The 19,243-nt window shown below is 40.7% G+C and overlaps 1 protein-coding gene across 2 annotated transcripts in view; it reads left to right on the top strand.

Moving 5' to 3' along the window:
- Window positions 1–19,243, top strand: part of SKAP2 (src kinase associated phosphoprotein 2) — a 182,127-nt gene that overhangs the window by 150,271 nt on the left and 12,613 nt on the right. For both annotated transcript variants that reach the window (XM_043589138.1, XM_043589137.1), the window contains exons 10-11: window positions 9,049–9,126; window positions 15,180–15,292. In XM_043589138.1, coding sequence (XP_043445073.1) covers window positions 9,049–9,126; window positions 15,180–15,292 — 191 coding nt within the window. The remainder of the gene's footprint in view (window positions 1–9,048; window positions 9,127–15,179; window positions 15,293–19,243) is intronic.

Below are 19,243 nucleotides of genomic sequence, written 5' to 3'. Positions count from 1 at the left end.
ATGCTGAGGTGTCCGCCGTTTACCCATCATGCTCCGTGGCATCAGTGCAAATGTTAACACAACGAACAAGGCAAATGTCTTCATTTTATTACGAAAATAGTTTTGACCTCATAGACTCTCCACCTCCCAAAAGGGTCTCGAAACCACTGCTGTTAGAAGGGATGTGGAACCGATCAGTCCAATGGGTGATGGTTCCCCTTATGTTCCCGTGCTCTTTCTTTCCCAGGCTCTTGAAAATGAGGTGAAGGTGCACCTCACGAGAAGAGGATGAGTGTGTTTGCGTAAGCAAACAGGAAACAGAGCCAACGCCTCTAACAGCTGAGTTCTGGTTCTGTCTGCTTTTTTCTAAGGTTATAGTAGACAGTTGTAGATCCATATAAAACAGCCAAGTTACCATGAAATGATCTCAACACTACCCTGTTTATCATTAGATGGTATTTTTTATGGAATAAAATTTAAACCACAATCTACGTTGAGAGGAAATATTTTACTTTCTAAAAAGGAACTCAGAATAGTTTATAATAAAATACAAATACATTTGGAAGGAATGGATGATTCTTATATATATGTATATATTTCATATGAAATAATGTATATATTTCCTAATAATGAAGTACGTATATATTTGGATATTCTTATTACTCAGAAACTGAGTAGAGGTGGTCTAGGAGAAGATGTTAATAGTGGTTATGGATCAGTCTTGGATGATTTAAAAAATGTAAATACACACACACACACACACACACACACACACACACTTGCTTATTTCTATTGTCTGACTGCCAACAATGAACAGATACTGCTTTTGTGGCAAGAATAATAATAAAAAAGGTTAATCTAAATTAAAAACCAGGGGCGCCTGGGTGGCTCAGTCGGTTAAACGTCCGACTTCAGCTCAGATCACGATCTCGCGGTCCGTGAGTTCGAGCCCCGCGTCAGGCTCTGGGTTGATGGCGCAGAGCCTGGAGCCTGCTTCCGATTCTGTGTCTCCCTCTCTCTCTGCCCCTCCCCCGTTCATCCTCTGTCTCTCTCTGTCTCAAAAATAAATAAACTAAAAAATAATAATAATAAAAAAAAAATTAAAAACCAGAACTATTATTAGTGGCAAACTATAACTGTACCAGAAGTCCACAGCCAGATCGAGGTTACTGTACCTGAGAAACAATTTAATTTGACTTTCTTGGGTTAAAAGAATTTTAATATCGCAGAACTTATGATAGATGTTAATTAAAAAGCTACGAGTTTGAGCTTTACAGAATGGTTAGGAGAATTTTCTATCGTGGGATGCGTGAGTAGAATATGCCCCGGGACAGGGAAGAGCCACGTTTCGTTGTTCCCTTGTGCCTGGTACTCCTTGGGAGTAAAGCCTTCTCCTGACTCACAGTCCCTTCTGACTGACAGGATCTGGCCCGTTCAGACCTTATTTTTAACCGACACACTTTGCTTACCATAGTTGCCTGTGGGTGATCAAGTCTGTGTGAGACTGCTCCTGAAGAGAGAAGGACCTCTGGAGCAGCAGAGACTTTTCCAGAAATGTCCGCAGTACACGTTGCATAGAAGGCAGTGCAGGGAGAGAAGAGCAGAGCACAAGTTTCATGACCTTGGCCCAGTGAGTCATTCAGGACCCCGTTAATGAAAGAAGGAGGTTGAACTAGATTATAGCTAAGGTTTCTTTCCCTAAGATTTTGTCCAGATTCTGCCAAATGGAATTCTTGCTTGAATTTGAGGTTGTCCCCAAGATCCCAACCTTGATGCTGGCAAGCTTAATGTCTGTGAAAATTTATTATTTTTGCATTTTCAGGTTTGTGTATAAATGATTAGCTTTAATATAGTGCAGAGATGTACTATGATCTTAGGGCGCTTATTTTTGCTTTTGAGGGGCAACTATCAAACCCTATAAGAATAAAATGTCAAGGTTGAAAATTAGATGGTATGATTGAATAACTGCTGCTTATTTTGTCGCCTTTTATATCATATTAACCTTCTTGGTTGCCAAATTCATAAGCGATTGCAAAACACCTAGTTTCTAAGATAATGACCCTGATACTGCAGGCTAATTGGGTATATTTTTCCCCCTGGAAATCCGATCGTGTCATTACCCTGCCCCAATCCTGTTCAGAGTGCTGAAGGGTAGACATTATTCTTTGTATTTTACTGAGATGACAATTACAGTCTCGAGGTCACAGGAGTAACTAGAACTTTTTGTTGACATTTTATTATTATTATTATTATTTTTTTTTTGAGAGAGAGAGACAGAGAAAGAGAGAATGAGCAGAGGTGGGGCAGAGGGAGAGAATCTTAAGCAGCCTGCGTGCTCAGCACAGAGCCCGACGCAGGGCTCCATCCCACAACCATGAGATCGTGACCTGAGCCGAAACCGAGTCAGATGCTTAACCGACTGAGCCACCCAGGCACCCGAGTAACTAGAACTTTAACGGTAGGCCCCAGTTTGCCTAATTTCCAGGAGAGTAAACATGACTCTAAATATACCATTTCAGCCATCTTTATCTTGCTGTTCATCTTGAAGTTCATATAATACTAAAAGGCACACGTTTCTATCTTTAAAAAAGTATATGAGATATATGCCAGTCTGTAAAATGTATGTCAGTCTATTAGATAGAAAAATCCTACAGAAGTGTCCTATTTTAACTTACCAGTATAGGCCCCTAGGGAACTCACTTTTCCTCCTTGTCTTGGTTTGAATTCCCTTGCCCGTAGCCCTCTGACCCCTGCTTTTCTGCTTTTACTTACTGCCAGCTTCCGAGCTGCGCCCCAGGTCCGGAGAGCGAAGAGGGGCTCAGGTGCCATTTGTGTGACCCTCCTGCACTCTCCCTCTTTCACACTGTAGTGCTGGGGCTAGCCAGGTGTCTTCATTCCCTTCGTTACATCTGTCCCATCTTCTCCCAGCCAGGGACATGTTGCTTGCAATGCCCTGGAGCCAGAACCCTTGGAGAAATGTGCAGGATAGTTTGTTGCTCTGGAACGGAGGCAAACGTCCTTGCTCGTAAAAAGACTTGCCACGTGCTGTCTGCATTTGACCATGTTTCCCTTCTGGAAATCCAGTGAAGAAAGATAAGCTGGCTGGCCTAGAAAAAAATTATGAAATGTTATTTCATAATAAAATAGTTGACATATTTTTGCAATAATGAGTCCCACTAGAGACCTTTCCAGAGTACGAAGTGGCATGTGCTGGCTTCAGGGCACTTGAGGGTGTGCACATCAGAGGTGGGGAAGGAGGGCTGGGAGCATGGAAAGGAGATGTGGGTTGGGGGCATCCCAGCTTGAAATTCTGTTTCTAAATCCTTGCTTGCGGGGCGCCTGGGTGGCTCAGTCGGTTAAGCGTCCGACTTCGGCTCAGGTCATGATCTCACGGTCCGTGAGTTCCAGCCCCGCGTCGGGCTCTGTGCTGACAGCTCAGAGCCTGGAGCCTGTTTCAGATTCTGTGTCTCCTTCTCTCTGACCCTCCCCCGTTCATGCTCTGTCTCTCTCTATCTCAAAAATAAATAAACATTAAAAAAATAATAAAAAAAAATAAATCCTCGTTTGCAAGGATTGCTTACCTTAAGATGTCCTCGCGGGGTGCCTGAGACTTTGGCTCAGGTCATGATCTCACGGTTTAGGAGTTCGAGCCCCGCATTGGACTCTGTGCTTATAGTATAGAGCCTGCTTAGGGTCCTCTCTCTCCCTCTCTGTCTGGCTGTCTCTCTTTCTCTCTCCCTCTCTCTCTCTCTTTCTCCCCCCCAAAAGTAAACATTGAAAAAAAAAATAAAGGTGTCCTTCGCATACAATGCTATGGTAGAGCAGAATCTGTGCACTCATGTGGAAATGTTTTCCGGGTCCAACAGACAGCTGGTATGCACATGAAATTTTAGAAAACCATCTATGAGCTGAATAGAAGGTGAAAAGAACTGGCATTTGCTGCAGTTTCAATCCCTGCTCTAATTGCACGTGTGAACTCGGACAGGTTACTCAAGCTTTGTAAATTCCATTTCTGCGTCCATAACATGATGGTAAAAATACCTATTATCACCTCATACAACGGTTACGAGGATTTAGTTACATAAGGGATATAAATGCATACAGCATGAACATTCAAGCAATAAATGTTACCTTTTCTTGAGACAAATGTATAGTTTTGTAATCAAATGAAGCCAGGGCAGGTAGAAATCTACACCCAATCTTTATTTCAGAGCATAGCTTTTGATTCTGTGTTTTAGGTCTTGAAAATACATTGTAGTTCAGCAGAGCCGTTTTCTGAAGATGCTTAGTGAGAAAGGTAATCATTGTGTGTGAGTCGAAGGTTTTCTGATGTTGTCCTCCTCTCCCTGGAAGATGTGATAAGATCAGTTTTCAGCCCTGATGTGAACATCACACACCCTATTTTGGTGCCAACAAATTGTCCTCAACCTTTTTCAAGCAATGTCAGCTGTCTTTGTCATTTGCTTATAGCTTTTCTCTTTTGGTTGTTTTGTCCTTAAAACAAAGAACGTTAGTAAGGAAGAAATAGCCATTTTGTACAAACTGCATAGCTAGACAGATTCGTGATTCTTATTAGGGTAATAATCCATCTGTTATGGAACTGGATCAATTTGTAAATTAAATTGATTAATCTAGCAGGGGACAAAAAAAGGTCTTGACTTCTCCCACGAAGGCAAATGGTAGTCATCCTAAAAAGATTTGGGAGGACCCCGTTCTCTGCTCTTCTCCCTTTCTCTGCTCAACTCGGACGGAAGACCAAGTATCTGCTGAAGAGGGGAGCAAGAATGGAGTTCAGGCTTTTGGGTTCTGACTGCTCCTGGAACTTCCATATTTTTGACCGGGCTATCATGTTAAAACCTTCTGGTGACTACCAGAACATAGTAGTCTGATACTCGCTGATTAGTTTAGTGAATGTACAACTGTGTTTGAATTATCTTCTGCAGTGAGTTTACTGTTATTTTCATCTTGTCTGATCAACAAAATCTTCTGATGATTCTGCTAACAATGTGTGATTGGAATAATAGCGTCACATGTTGCGGAGTTTTGTGCTGCAGCTGAGAGGCATGTAAATACAAGCTGCTTATTTGCAAGAAGCTTCCAGATTTGCAATATGATTGCTATGGAAACCACATAATGAAAACCTTATAACCATCTGTGTGGTTTGATGGATTTTACCGCATAGCTGAGCTGTTTTTGTTTACTGTTATTAAAATGTTGAATGGAATATATTAACCCCACAAACATTGGCTATTTGAGGTATTAATTAGTATTGTATAATGACATTTGTGACTCAACACCAAAATAAAATATGTTTAATAATAAACCTAAATAAAACAACATGTGTATATATTTCTAATATATTGAGGAGGTAATTATTGCCTAGAATTTTCATTTGTCCTTGTATAGTTTTTGAGTGGTGTGGAGAGTTTTTCTCTGTTAATAAATGAACATAGTAGGATTTATTTTCATGATTTTGAATCTGTTTGTTCACTGCATATTTATTGAACATCTCCTCTGTATCAGATTCTGTTCAAGATTTCAGTCTGAGTTTCTCTCCCTAAGAGTAAAACACATACACACACACACCCCAAATTTTATTTTGTTTTCTTTTGTGTGGAAGCTGTTTGTATTGTTAGCCCAAGATAAAATGAGTTGTTTGAACATCGTTAAGGAAAACCGATGTATGAAATGCAGAAGCTTTGACCTAAAAATATCATTACTCGGTTTAAAATGGAGAAAGGAAGTTTTTTAAATGAGTATTTCCTCCTCTAAAATACTACTTGTTCAGCATCTCACATTGAATTTGGATACTTCTCAGTAAATATTGATACTTAAGTAAATACTTTAATAGCATTATTCTGATAATTTAAGAATACATTGTGCACATTATAGCACTTAAATTTTAATAAAATAATACAGTCACAGTAATAAATTATTCTAAGTTCATTGTTTACTTTGCCAAGAGCAGAATTTTCCATTTAATTACTGTAATTAGTTTTTGTGATCGCTTGACCCTAACTTTGGATGGTAAGTCTGTATCCCGTGATGTCTTCTTAAATTTTTTTTTAACCTTTATTTATTTTGAGAGAGAGAGACAGAGAATGAGCAGGGAAGGGGCAGAGAGAGAGGGAGACACAGAACCTGAAGCAGGCTCCAGGCTCTGAGCTGTCAGCACAGAGCCCAACGTGGGGCTCGAGCGAGATTATGACCTGAGCCAAAGTGGGACACTCAAAGGACTGAGCCACCCAGGCGCCCCTCCCATAATGTCTTCTTAAGAAAGAAGTGCTTCCTATATTGTTGTGCTTAAGGCTTTTGACTTGAGGTCAAGACTTTTGACTTTTGACTTTACTCAACTGTCTGATTTGTGACCAGCTTGGAGGAGAGGGAGCACTGAGGAAAGAGAAAGTATGACAAATAAGTAAAGTTTTCTCCTTCTCCTTTGAAAAAATTAACCATCTATAAAATAAGTCGGTTGGGCCAAATGTCTGTAAAACTTGTATATGAAAACACCCTAATAAACCATTTACAATCAGGAGGCCTTGAGGTTTGGCATAAGTAAGATAACTGTTGTTGAAGAGAAAAGAGACAGGATTTGGTATTTGATTTTTTTTTTTATTAGTTCTTCCATGTATTAACTGCTCTCTGACTGACTCATATTAAATTGCCGACACTGCGGTCAACTTAATGTGTATAAAGTGCCAAATATTTCCAGCTGTTTCCTTCTTTTGGAGCTCTCCTTATTTTGAGTTGAGTTGCAGAAATTCAAAGCAGTTGTAGGTTTGTTTTAGAACTACAGTAACCCTCAAGCCTGAGTTAAATGGTGAATTTTCTGAGTCACCACTTTAACATTTGCATGAGCCTCCTAACTTTGCATCTACTCCCCTGTAGATGCAAACTTGCGAAGCCTTCCAGTTGCCCCTGGACGTTTCCTTTGGGTTGCCCCACCGGTACCTTCAATCTCTCACGCGGCTCCCGTGTTCCCTTGGCAAAATAGCTTATCTTGGCTATTCTTTTCTTAGGAATGGTGTGTTCCCATTTCTCTGCCGACTAAGCTCACAACTTGTGTCATCCTTGGCTGCTCTTCTTCCCTTAGCCCTCCACATCCAGGCAGGCACAAAGCTTATCGATTCTAGTTCCTTTTCCTCTCATAACCGGCTCCTTGCATTTCCTCTGTCCTTCAGTTAGGACTTCCTTCCCCTTTAGCCAGACTCTAAGTGGTCTCTCTCCCCCCATGCCCTCCTTCAGGCTCTCTGGGACAATGGGACCAGATGACCATTCCACAAGCATAGTGTTAGTTCTGCCCTTTCTCTGCTCAAAAGTCTTCGGGGGCTCTTACTGCCTACCAAATCAAGGTCTAAAGTCCATAGCCAATGTTCATGGCCCTTCAACAGCTGGCCCAAACTACTAGCCTTCTCTCCCATCCTGTTCTTCCCCTTTGAGTACTGCATTCTTTAGCCAAATGGATAGTACTGAGCTTTGTTGTTTTGCTTATGACTCTCCCTCTGTCTAGAAATTTCCTCCTCCCCATCTCTCTCCATTCAAATTTTCTCCATCCCTCAGAGCCTTCGTGGTTTTCCCCACTTGGGTGGTTTTCTAGTCTGTGTTCCTTCACTTCCTTGTGTCTCACGTGTCAGGTTTTATGTCCCTCATCCCATTTTCCTTCAGGTACTACTGTCTTCTGTGCCCTGTAGGCTCTCAGCTTCCTGAGGGCAGAAGTTTCCTACTCTCTTTGCCTCCCTGGTAGAAGCTGTCTCTTACAGGTAGTTAATACTCAATGGATTATTTAGTAGCCATAATGGCTGTGTTTACCTATTTTGCATGCTTTGCTTTAATGTTTTTTATTTTTCTTGCAATTATGATTCTTTTGAACACAGTTTTTCTTGGGCATACCATTTTGTTCATACATCCCGCCTTAAATATCTCTGAAGTGTATATAAATCCTTAGGTGAGGAAAGTGGTCATATAATAAATGTTTCTTCAATGTAAAATAATGAAAGTCTATTGACTCTGTTTAGAACTCTTCTCATTGAGTCTTCTCCTCTTTCTTCCTATAAGCGGGGGAATGAATGTGATAGGAAAGGGTGGGAATAACAAAGGTAAGGCCCAGAATATATGCAGGATAAAGCACATGGACAGTATGATCACAGGCCTGAGTTGGAATAATAAACAGTGGCAGTGTCTTTAGCTTTTTTTTTTTTTTTAATTTTTTTTTTTCTCAACTTTTTAAATTTATTTTTGGGACAGAGAGAGACAGAGCATGAACGGGGGAGGGGCAGAGAGAGAGGGAGACACAGAATCGGAAACAGGCTCCAGGCTCCGAGCCATCGGCCCAGAGCCCGACGTGGGGCTCGAACTCCCGGACCGCGAGATCGTGACCTGGCTGAAGTCGGACGCTTAACCGACTGCGCCACCCAGGCGCCCCTGTCTTTAGCTTTTTGAACCTCAGTTTACTCCTCTGTAAAATGAGGATTTAAAACTATCTGTGAAATCTTAGCATCTGCTATGGTCTATGACACTAGTACATCCACAGCCACAGTATGATTTGGGGGGAATTGTCCTGAAGGGGGAGGATCCGTTTGGTATTCTCCCATGAAGATCAAGGGAGAAAACATGAAGGGTCTGATACTCAACAAATGACTTATAGGTTAACTGTATTCTATATCACCCATTTTCCCTGTGTTCTCCTGATGGTTTAGGGACCGTGGTTTTATCCTGCCTCGGTATAATGTGGTCTGTCCATATAGGGCTGGGTGTTACTTTACTGGATTTCAGGGCTGGTCTGGATTTAAGAGGACTTTCCAGTATGCGAAACAAAATATGTGAGGCATCAGCACGTATCTTAAATTTTATCAAGCCAACTGGTAAGGTCGCTATGTGCAACTAGCTAGAGGTTTGTTTGTTCAGCTTTAGATTATTGGCAAAGGAATGTGAATGTTGAGCGGTTTCATTCTTTGAGGAGGAATATTTATGTGTCGTGAACTTTCAGTTTTGCTCGTAAAATGGGGTGAGTACTGTCTTGTTATTTCTGAGGAAACCCTTCAGCGTGCCATTTCTGTTGTTTGCTTACAGAAGAGGAAGAGGACAGTGCTCCCGCAAACGTGGAGGACCAAAGGAAGACGAGTCAGGACAGTGCTCTCCCCACCACAGGTACTGAATCGTGAAGCTTCTTGGGAAGCTTCTTTTGGTTTTGTTCACTTTCCCTTTCGTCACTTTTCTTACAGCTCTAAAGAGGGTTTATCCAACTCCCCCGAAGTTGGCTGCTTCGATCTGGGTATCTTAGGGCGGATAAGCTGCTTAGTCCCATTTAGGATGCATGAAAACCACTTGAGAAGGATTTATAAAGTAAGCCAATTTATACAAGGTATTCCTTCCTGAATTACTTTGTAATGACTCAATTAGCTTTCATTTCTGCACAAAGGAGATTTAGTTGCATAAATTAGCTTATCATCATTGAGGAAGTGTCACTGCTAAAGGACAGTTTATAGATACAACATGCAGTTGCTGTCAAACCTATAAGAATGTAATATAGACATCTGTGTATACTTTGTGCTTGAGCAGAACAGACTTCTGCCATTCAGAGACCAACAGGGGACAACAAGTTGCCCAGGGGACTGGCAATGTAGACATCTCTGAAAAGGTCAACTTGACACAGGCTCTGACAATCGACCCGCAGCTCTGTCTTCTTTGATAAAAATCAGATAAACTTAAGACCGCTAATTGATCTGCAGCCTGTTTAAATGTTGGCCATGCATATCTTCATTGCATATGATTAACACAGAAAGCAAATGAATTGGGTAAGAAATGCCAGAGTCCGGTGACAGCGGTTTAAAAATTGGAAAAGGACACTGATGGCCTAGAAGGCTAGGAAGGATATTCCCCTTATCCATTTCCACTTGGCACATGGCCCCAAGTACTAATTATGACTGAGCCGGGAAAAATAACCACACATGCTGTGTACAAGATCACATGATATGGGCGACTTTTTTTTTTTTTTTTTTTTTTTTTTTGCGGGTTGTTATTTCCAAATAGCAGGAGATAAACCATATCTGGAGGGCAGGCATGAGGTTAGCTTTGATAAACCCGCAATTATTTTACACGGAAAGAAGAGAGGGGATGCCTTCTTATCAGGACTTTTACACCTCCTCGTAGCCACATGTCAGCTGGGGCAAGGTCTGCCATATCATCCCGTGTCCTGCACAGAGCTATAGTTGAGGGTCACCTTCCCTTCTCTGATACATTCATACATCACTCTTGCCAGCTGTCAGAGGCAGGGTGGACAGGAAGTGTGTGTTCAGGAAGTAGCTTTCCCGAGTCCTTCCTACCATGACACGCGGAAAGGAAACAGAGGCCTGACTTCCGGACCTGGACAGGAAAGCAGGAGCGGGCTGCTGCAGAGGGTTTGGTTTGCTTTTTTCAGAAAGGAAGTGAGGACGAAGTCATTAGATGTCAGCACTCTGGTCCTGTAAAAGGCAGCTATAAAATCCTAAGACTGAGCGAAGCCTTGAGGATGATCCACAGTGGTAATTTAAGTATATGCGTTTTAGGATCTATCAAAAGCCTCTGCCGAAAGCACGAAGGATTTTTGTTTTTGTTTGTGCTTTCTTCAGTGCAGGTGTAGAGGTAGACACGTGTAGGTATCCCTTCCACAAATAGAAGCGTTCTGGCTTAAAAGCAGTTGTATTTTTCAAAAACCCTTTTAAAGTCCCCATCTCCCAAATGTTTGCCTTTGAGGGAAGGAAGAAAAAAGTCAGTTTTTCTTCAAAGGCATGCACTAAGTCGATCTAGCTTTCCGTGCAATCGCTGTAAAGCACTGCAATAATTCTTATCTTTAGTGACATGAAATTCTTTTCAAGCAACAGTTTTAATGCTTTTGCATAGCAGTGACCTTTGCTCTCTTTGGGCTGTCAAAGATGTAACACTAGAAGTTTGTTTGCTGTGCAGGGCAGTGGGTTGACAAGGGTATTACTATCTTGCCGAGCATCACATGACGTGAACTTCTAACCTTACTCAAGAATGTTATATATTTTTCACATTGAGCGATTTTACTTAAAAAAGGAGAAAAAAAATTCAGACTAAAGCGAAATACATAAACAACATAATCCTGTATTTCTTATAAGTTCTTTTATGTTCAAGCTTGCACATCTTGCATGTTTATATATATGTACAAAATGACTCCATTTGATTTTTTTCAAAAATGTTTAATGTTTATTTATTTCTGAGAGAGAGAGGGAGACAGGGCACAAGCAAAGGAGAAGCAGAGAGAGAGGGAGACACAGAATCAGAAGCAGGCTCCAGGCTCCGAGCTGTTAGCACAGAGCCCGAAGCGGGGCTCGAACTCACGAATGACGCGATCATGACCTGAGCCGAAGTCAGAGGCTTAACCGACAGGCGCCCCTGATTTTTTTGAACACTGTAGAATTTGCTTATCTTTCTGAAATCGTTTTTAAACGACTGCTCAAGAAGAGATTTTTCATTATCTTACGTATTGTATGTTTCAGCCACTGCCATCGTATTTTTAAAATCCTTTTTTGTTCTTGTAAAAGTATCTCCAATGTTTAGCCTATTTTTCCTAATGATTCTGTTACTGCCCAATGATCTGTTTTTGAATGTTGGAAAAAGCAAGAACGAGTATATTGTTTGAATCCTTCAGAGGCTGGCTAATTTAGAATGGTTGTTTTTTCTGTCTTTACCTTCTCTTTTTAACCATTCATGCCTCTCAGGACAGGAAACATAATGAGGTGAGGTTTTTTGTCATTTTGAAAACGTAGATCATGATGTGGGAAGATTAATCCATGCAGTGATAACAACTAAAGAGACTTACTTGTATTCAGAATGTGGGATGATCTGTGGCATTACATTTTTGTTTTTTAAAAACGTATTTTACACGGATCATTTTTCGGTGTATAGGTGAACAGTGCTAACTCTTGTGTGAACTCACTGTGCTTCTGAGGCTAGACCTGTGCATAATTTTTTGAGGATGGTTAGCCATACTTAAAATTTCAAAACTTAAAATAGTGAAAAGTAAACCAGAGAAGCTCACTGCTCTCAAAGGAATAAAGCAATTCCTAATTTTTATATCTGAAATTCATACCGGGGCACCTGGGTGGCTCAGTTGATTGAGTGCCCGACTTTGGCTCAGGTCATGATCTCACAGTTCACGGGTTCGAGCCCCGCGTCAGGCTCTGTGCTGACAGCTCAGAGCCTGGAGCCTGCTTCGGATTCTGTGTCTCCCTCTCTCTCTGCCCCTCCCCTACTCGCACTCTGTCTCTGTTTCTGTCTCTCAAAAATAAATAAAACATTAAAAAAATTTTTTTTTAAATAAAATTCATACCAAGAATTTTAACGTTACTTTCCTGAGGAGACTAAGGCTAATAAATTTTTATCACCAGGCCTTCTCGTTAGTTGTGGTTCTTCTGCTTTATACCTACTATTGCATTCTGAACCAGATAGAATAGTAAATTGTATGTGTGTATAGCCATGTGACATAAACAACTTATTATTCTTTAACAGAGCTCACATATGGGACACAGAAATGAGGCTGGTCTTTGGGTAACATCATCATCAAGATTATCGAAAACACAGTAGAAAATGCATCTTTTTCCCAGTATTGCCAAGTAGCTAGCTCTGTTGCCTCTTTACAGCAGTGAGATTTAATGAAATGCTCATGATGCACATCTAGGGAGAAATGCATCTTGCACACGGTGGGGGTCTCCCTTCCCCTCATGTGCTCCTGTAACTCCCATTAGTGTTAATGGGAGTTTCACCAAGCGCATCGAGGGGAAGAGAGACCCCAAAGTGATAAGGATTATGTGTTAGAAATCACCATATACTTTTCTTTGCCTTCTTTCTTCCCCCACCTCTTGAAAATCTATTGAATGAAAAACCGTCGTGAGAATATCTGAAAAAGGAGGAGCCGGCAGCAGGCTGGGCAGCTGGGGACGCGCTGGGACGCTCGAGCTCAGCCAAAACTTCCCTCGTTTTAGCCCAAGTTTTGTTTCTTTAACCTTTTTGGATCAAGCCTCAGGCTGAGCAACATTGGGAACACACAGGAGCCTAGGCCGGGGGAAGCCAGCTATTTACATCCTCTTACCTCCTGGCCGGCGACTGTGGGGGAGGGCCTTGCATGTGAAATGATGTCATCCTCTCTTTGCTCTAATTCCTTGACTTTTAAACTGACACTGACGGACTGCTTGGGGCGCAACATTTGACCCATTTAGCAGTTGATTTAATCGGACTAGAATGTCTCAACTTCCAAATCTCTATTTGTCTAAATAAGTGGTTTTTAAAGGAAATCAGTCACTTTATTATTAAGTAATTCTTTCTAAAAGAAAAAATTGACAATGTTTGGAGTGATCTGTCCGGCCGGAGTGCCCTCTAGTGTCCATTCATGGAATTTACTTAATAAATTGCTTTGTGGGGGGAAATGTAATGAAGGGTAGCCACGAGCATTGTTAGTTCTTGGTTGGATCCCCGGGCTTGTATACATGCCTGCTGGTGTCGGTGACGAGTGCTCAAATGCTGGAGTGGAGAGGTCAGTACGGAGTCTGTCTCTCTCTGTTCCCCTCCCTTCCTCCCTCCTTCCTTTCACGCCTCCTCCCGTTTTTCACTCCCTCCCTTCCCCCTCCCACCCCCCCCCCCGCCCCCGGGAATTTTTAGAAAACAGGAGAAAAAACTCGAGTAGGATTTTGCAAGGTGGCATATTCTAGCCACTGTTTATTTTCTTCAAGCTTAATCGAGAAGTATCATCTTCCTAAATTGTCACACTCCACGCTCCTCAGATTTTCTCTTTGGCTCGAAAAAAACGTTTCGGATATTAGAAGTTTGAAGACTTCTAACAAACTTAGCACTTTGTGTAAATCACAAACCACGCGATATAAGACGAATACCCAGAAGACCCGCTCACGTGAGGAGTTGTGTTGGAATTGCCAAGAAGCCTGCTGTTTGAGAGCCATATAACAAAACTAGGATGACAGGCCTGACGCAGCATGCGTCCCCACAGCTATCCCCTCAGAATTCAGAGCTGACATTCCAATGATGGAAGTTGTCAACACGTATACGTTCTGCCTGGTTAGTGAATACACGGACATCTTATTGATATCGCTTGCATTCTTTTGGCGTTAACTCATCAAAACTCAATTATCATGAAATTAAAAACAGGAAACAGTTCTCAGTGTAACAAAAGCATCCAGTGTATTTAACTCTGTGCTGTGTTTCAAGAGACCCACATTGTATAAGTGACAAAGCATTTATTACCCGGTTTATTGTGGTATTACAGAGCGGAGAGCGCTAAATAATCAATCAGTTAATGGTCTGTATGGCAGTTTGAGCACATCACATCCATTGTGCTTATGTCGTTAGAAGGATGAGCTGGTAACTGCAGTGTATGTTGCATGTTTATTCAGAGCGTAATGTCCTAAACTAGGGCTGACAGAAATCTTGAAAAATGCAGCTTCAGCTTTGGCAATTTCAAAGTTGCTAAAATATGTTAGAAATAACTTTTGGGAGAGGCTTTCGGTACAAAAGTCCCCAAAGATAAGAGCTGGAATTACCCTCTGTGTTATTTCCACTTTACCCTCTTCCTCTAATCAGCTGTAGATTTTAGAATTTTTTTTTAAAAAAATCGTTGCCGAGTTTGAGTTATTTCTATGCCCTACTGATTCCTTTATTATTCTTTATTATTGTTTATGAAGTGTCCCCAAATTTTCTCTCCCTCCCGCCCTTTCTCTCTCTCTCTCTCTCTTTTTATTCTTTTGGAATTTTTGGAAATTCTGTAAGGTGGTTGTTTCACAGTGTGTTTATCACGTGTCATGGATACTTGCTCATCATGTGGTGTGGCTGATTCACCTTCAAAACATGTTGCGAGTGGGTTTAGGTCCATTGTAAAAAATAAATGGGAAGGAACTTTTAGGTGCTGGCTTGATGAGAGCACATGGCAATCACAGGCTTTGGATAAAACAAGAAAGGGGGAGAGAGAAAAGAGACGTTCAAAATGCGATCTTTTTTTAAAGAAGGTCTCATAATTATACAATTAGAAGAAGTGGGATTTGTATGTAAGGGTAATCAAATGTTCTTTGAATCAGGACGGAATTTTTTTAGATTGTTTTGGTGGTGAGAGGCCCTTTAGTCTCTATTGGTTCACGTTTAAGCAAGGACCCGTTACATGAAAGCTCTAACTCATGTTTTCTCTCTCTTCTTCCTAGGAGATAAAAGCACCGATTATGCTAATTTTTACCAGGGTTTGTGGGACTGCACAGGAGCTCTTTCTGATGAGTTGTCATTTAAACGTGGTGATGTGATTTACATTCTTAGCAAGGTAAGGAGACACCCCAGCTGACAACCGTAAAGGGTGAATACAAAGCTAGATTCTTCTGCATCTGGGTTTACAACACTGGGGAAAAATGCCAATTGGAATTCCTCTAGGTCCTTGTTAACAATTGGGAGTTCACAATAATTAATTATTTTGTCAAGTGAAATATAATCAAATTTTAAACACAATCAGATAACAGGATTCAACTTAGCAGTGTGTTTACCTATCACTTCAGCCTTTGGCTCACATCCATACCCTGCCTTCTCCAGAAACAATATACTTATGTGAAAGTTAACATTGTGAGGTATTAGGTTATTTATTATGTTTTTCTTTCCTCTTCCTTTTTATTCTTCTGTGTGCTTATTCTGATTTTGTCTGCCATTCACTACTGGAAACACTGTTTATAGTAGGAGTTTTTCATCTTTATGTAAATACATTGGTGTTCCGACAATTTAAAAGCGATGTTTTTTCTATTCAGATAGGTTTAGGTAATTTTTAACAATTTAACATAGTTGTATTTGTAAACGTAATGACAGAGTCTGTTGCTATGAACTCACCTCTCTCTCTCTCTCTCTCTCTCTCTCTCTCTCTCTCTATATATATATATATATATACACACACACACACATATATATAAAATCTCTCTCTCTCTCTCTGCCTCTTAAGATACTGGATGACTCAAATCAGTGTCTCTGCCTCTTAAGATACTGGATGACTCAAAATCTTTCTGTCCTTAGATCTAAAAGTCATGTTTCTTATAGTGGTGATGTGTGTGAGCTGCCTTAATTTTCATATTTAACTTTCCCTGCTGTAATATAGGGATTAAAAAACTTGCTCAGTCTACTTTATGAAGCTATTCTAGAAACAAATGATGTATGAAAACTAGTTAAATGTAAGTAGGGAGATGTTCTATAAATCATAAGTCTAGAAGTTTAATGTGGTTTCTTGATTAGAGAAATATTTTGTACTTTCCCAAAAGATAATATGGCTTGCTAGATACAGAAGAGATTTGGAAATAAGGTCGTTTATTGAACGTAACAAAAGATGGCTGGTGGATAAAATCATAACCTAGGAAATCATAGAACATTTGAATGAGGAATCTGCATGATGATCATCCACTTATTCTTGGTTTTACAGATAAGGGAACTTGGGTCGAGAAGGGGCCAGAACCAGGACTTAACCAGGCGCCTTGACTCCCAGACCAAGGCTGTCTGCTTCTCTCTCGTGCATCTTCCTTCCTTCTTTCCTCCCTCGTGTGTAATTTGAAACTGTCGTAAAGCATCCACAATGTGCGAGGGCCTGTGCTAAGCACCAGGAATCCAAAAGGAATACTACAGAAGCACTTGTAGGTCACTGGGGGAAGATATTTAACAAGTAAATATAAGCAGCCATGATCATTGCTAGTTGAGGTGCCCAAAGCTAAGACTTCTCATCTTTCTTCGTCCTCTGTTCCTTAGTATGTTTGTTTTTTGTTTTTTAAAGAAGTACAGGTTTAGTTCTTAGAAGCTATAGATAACCAACTCTTGGATGAAGCATTACAAGATTATTGAGCATTTCATTGTTCTGAATTAAGATAACACTTTTTTTTTTTTTTTAGTTAATTACTTAGCATAGAAACCGAAGTGATTCATTTCAGTTCAAGAAAGTCTCTTGGAATTATTCCCCAAACGTACTTAGCTCGCAGTTTCTTTCGCCAGCTGAGCTGCAGTTGCGTATAAAATAAAAGGTTGATTGGCTTCTACTTGGAATTCCAAATTATAGGGATAAACGGCATGGAGTCATTATATTATTATGGTAAAATGCGAAACTTCTAAAAGCCATGTGGGTCTGCCCTTAAAGCCTTCTTTATGACTCATGCTGTCTTTGTGGCTGAAAACCTCAGAGTAGCGACCTCCGGGGCAGGCTGTCAAACAAGTGGCATTCCCATTGCCTCCGAAAATTACTTTCTGTTATTATGAAAGTAAAGGTAGCGTCATAGGTGTATGTCACACTTCTGGAATCCCAGGGAAGGCACTTTCTTTTTTTTTTTTTTTTTTTTTTTTAATTTTTTTTCAACGTTTTTTATTTATTTTTGGGACAGAGAGAGACAGAGCATGAACGGGGGAGGGGCAGAGAGAGAGGGAGACACAGAATCGGAAACAGGCTCCAGGCTCTGAGCCATCAGCCCAGAGCCCGACGCGGGGCTCGAACTCACGGACCGCGAGATCGTGACCTGGCTGAAGTCGGACGCTTAACCGACTGCGCCACCCAGGCGCCCCGGCACTTTCTGTTCTCCCAAACCTGTTTTGTGGAGATTGTAATTTTATGTGTGAAGCCTGGTCATAGAGCTAAGGTTAGCGGTGGTCCGGCTCAAAGGAAGAGTATACCGCCATCTAAAATTTCTCAATGCTATTATTTGGGCATGTGCCTACCAAAAACAATTCCTCTCTCAGCCCTTCACAAGGCGTGAAGTTCCATGGGCAGCATGATTTCACGAGAGGCCTCCTAGAGCTCATTTTGGTTTTGGAAAGAGGCTAGACATTGTTCGCCAGCGCATTATCGCTATTGGCGGAATGATTTAATGCCAGTATTTATCCCACTGCGGAGCTGGTAGAATCAACCAGGTAAATCTTGGTGAGGGTGAAAAGAAAGGATGCTTAGCTCTCCCTGGATGGAATTTGGACAAATTTGGGGCCGTTAGTGGACATCTTGGCTATTGGTTTTCAAATTGCTTTGGGAGTCAGTATATGTTTGTGAAGACTTGCACTTAGCGATTTGGGGAGAACAGTTTCAGAGAGGAATCTTTGGAGACTCTAATAATTTTTTATTGGCTTGGTCTTCCAGTTTTTACCAAAACTTTGGCCAAAATAGACCATAAAGCAATATCATAAATTCATTTTCGTGGGAATGACAGCAATTTGAATGTTTAAGACTACTGTAAATTCAGGGGCACCTGGGTGGCTCAGTCGGTTGAGCGTCTGACTTCGGCTCAGGTCGTGATCTCACAGTTCGTGAGTTTGAGCCCCACGTCGGGCTCTGTGCTGACAGCTCGGAGCCTGGAGCCTGCCTCGGATTCTGTGTCTCCCTCTCTCTCTGCCTCTCCCCCACTTGTGCTCTGTTTCTCTCTCTCTCTCTCTCTCTCTCTCTCAAAAATAAGTAAAATGTAGAAAAAAAATTTTAAAAAAGACTACTGTAAATTCAGAACTCAGGCTCTTAGAAGAGAGTGAAAAAGTGCTCAAAAGGACTTGTTTCTAGATTAAGGTAGATCTATATATTGTTATATATATATGATGAAGAATTCCTCAGAAGGACTTGTTTCTAGATCCAGGTGGAGAGAGAGATTTTTTTTTAAAGTACACTTAGCATAGAAATCACCAGCATTGTTGTAGGTCTAGAAATGTGTTTCATGTTTCTCAGAGTTATATTAGGTTTTGTGGCTATAGAACGAAATTTTACCATTTTAATTTATTTTTTACACCATCTAGTGGCTCAGAATGAGTGGTGCAGGTAATTGCAGCTAATGTGCACAATCAAAATGATGTCATAAATTCAGCTTGAGATCTAGCTATGGATTATTACTTTCCTATGTCATGTCAACAAAGTATTAGCATTAATCATAAAATTTTTAATCATTCAGAATTGAATGTAAACATTGTATACATACCTTTTTAAGGAGTCTTAATGCAATATTTGTAGAGGCATAAAAAATGTGTACCTTGTGAAGAAATTAATGCCACAATTTTTCTAATAAATAATGCCATTTGCAAGATTTGAAAGAAATACGCCTTGCTTTTCAAAATTAACTGACCTGTATTTCGCAATATTTAATTGTCACTGATCTGACTTACCTTCCAGAAGGTTGCCAGTTCTGAAAATACTCTTTAAAAAAAAAAAAAAAAGGAAACACAAGACAGTTTAAGAAAAGATGCATTCTTAAATACAATTTGGATAAATCAAGGACTAAAAATGGTGTGCATT

The sequence above is a fragment of the Prionailurus bengalensis genome, chromosome A2, assembly GCF_016509475.1.
Source record: "Prionailurus bengalensis isolate Pbe53 chromosome A2, Fcat_Pben_1.1_paternal_pri, whole genome shotgun sequence".
Classification (NCBI taxonomy): domain Eukaryota; kingdom Metazoa; phylum Chordata; class Mammalia; order Carnivora; family Felidae; genus Prionailurus; species Prionailurus bengalensis.
This window is presented reverse-complemented; position numbering and strand designations above follow the sequence as displayed.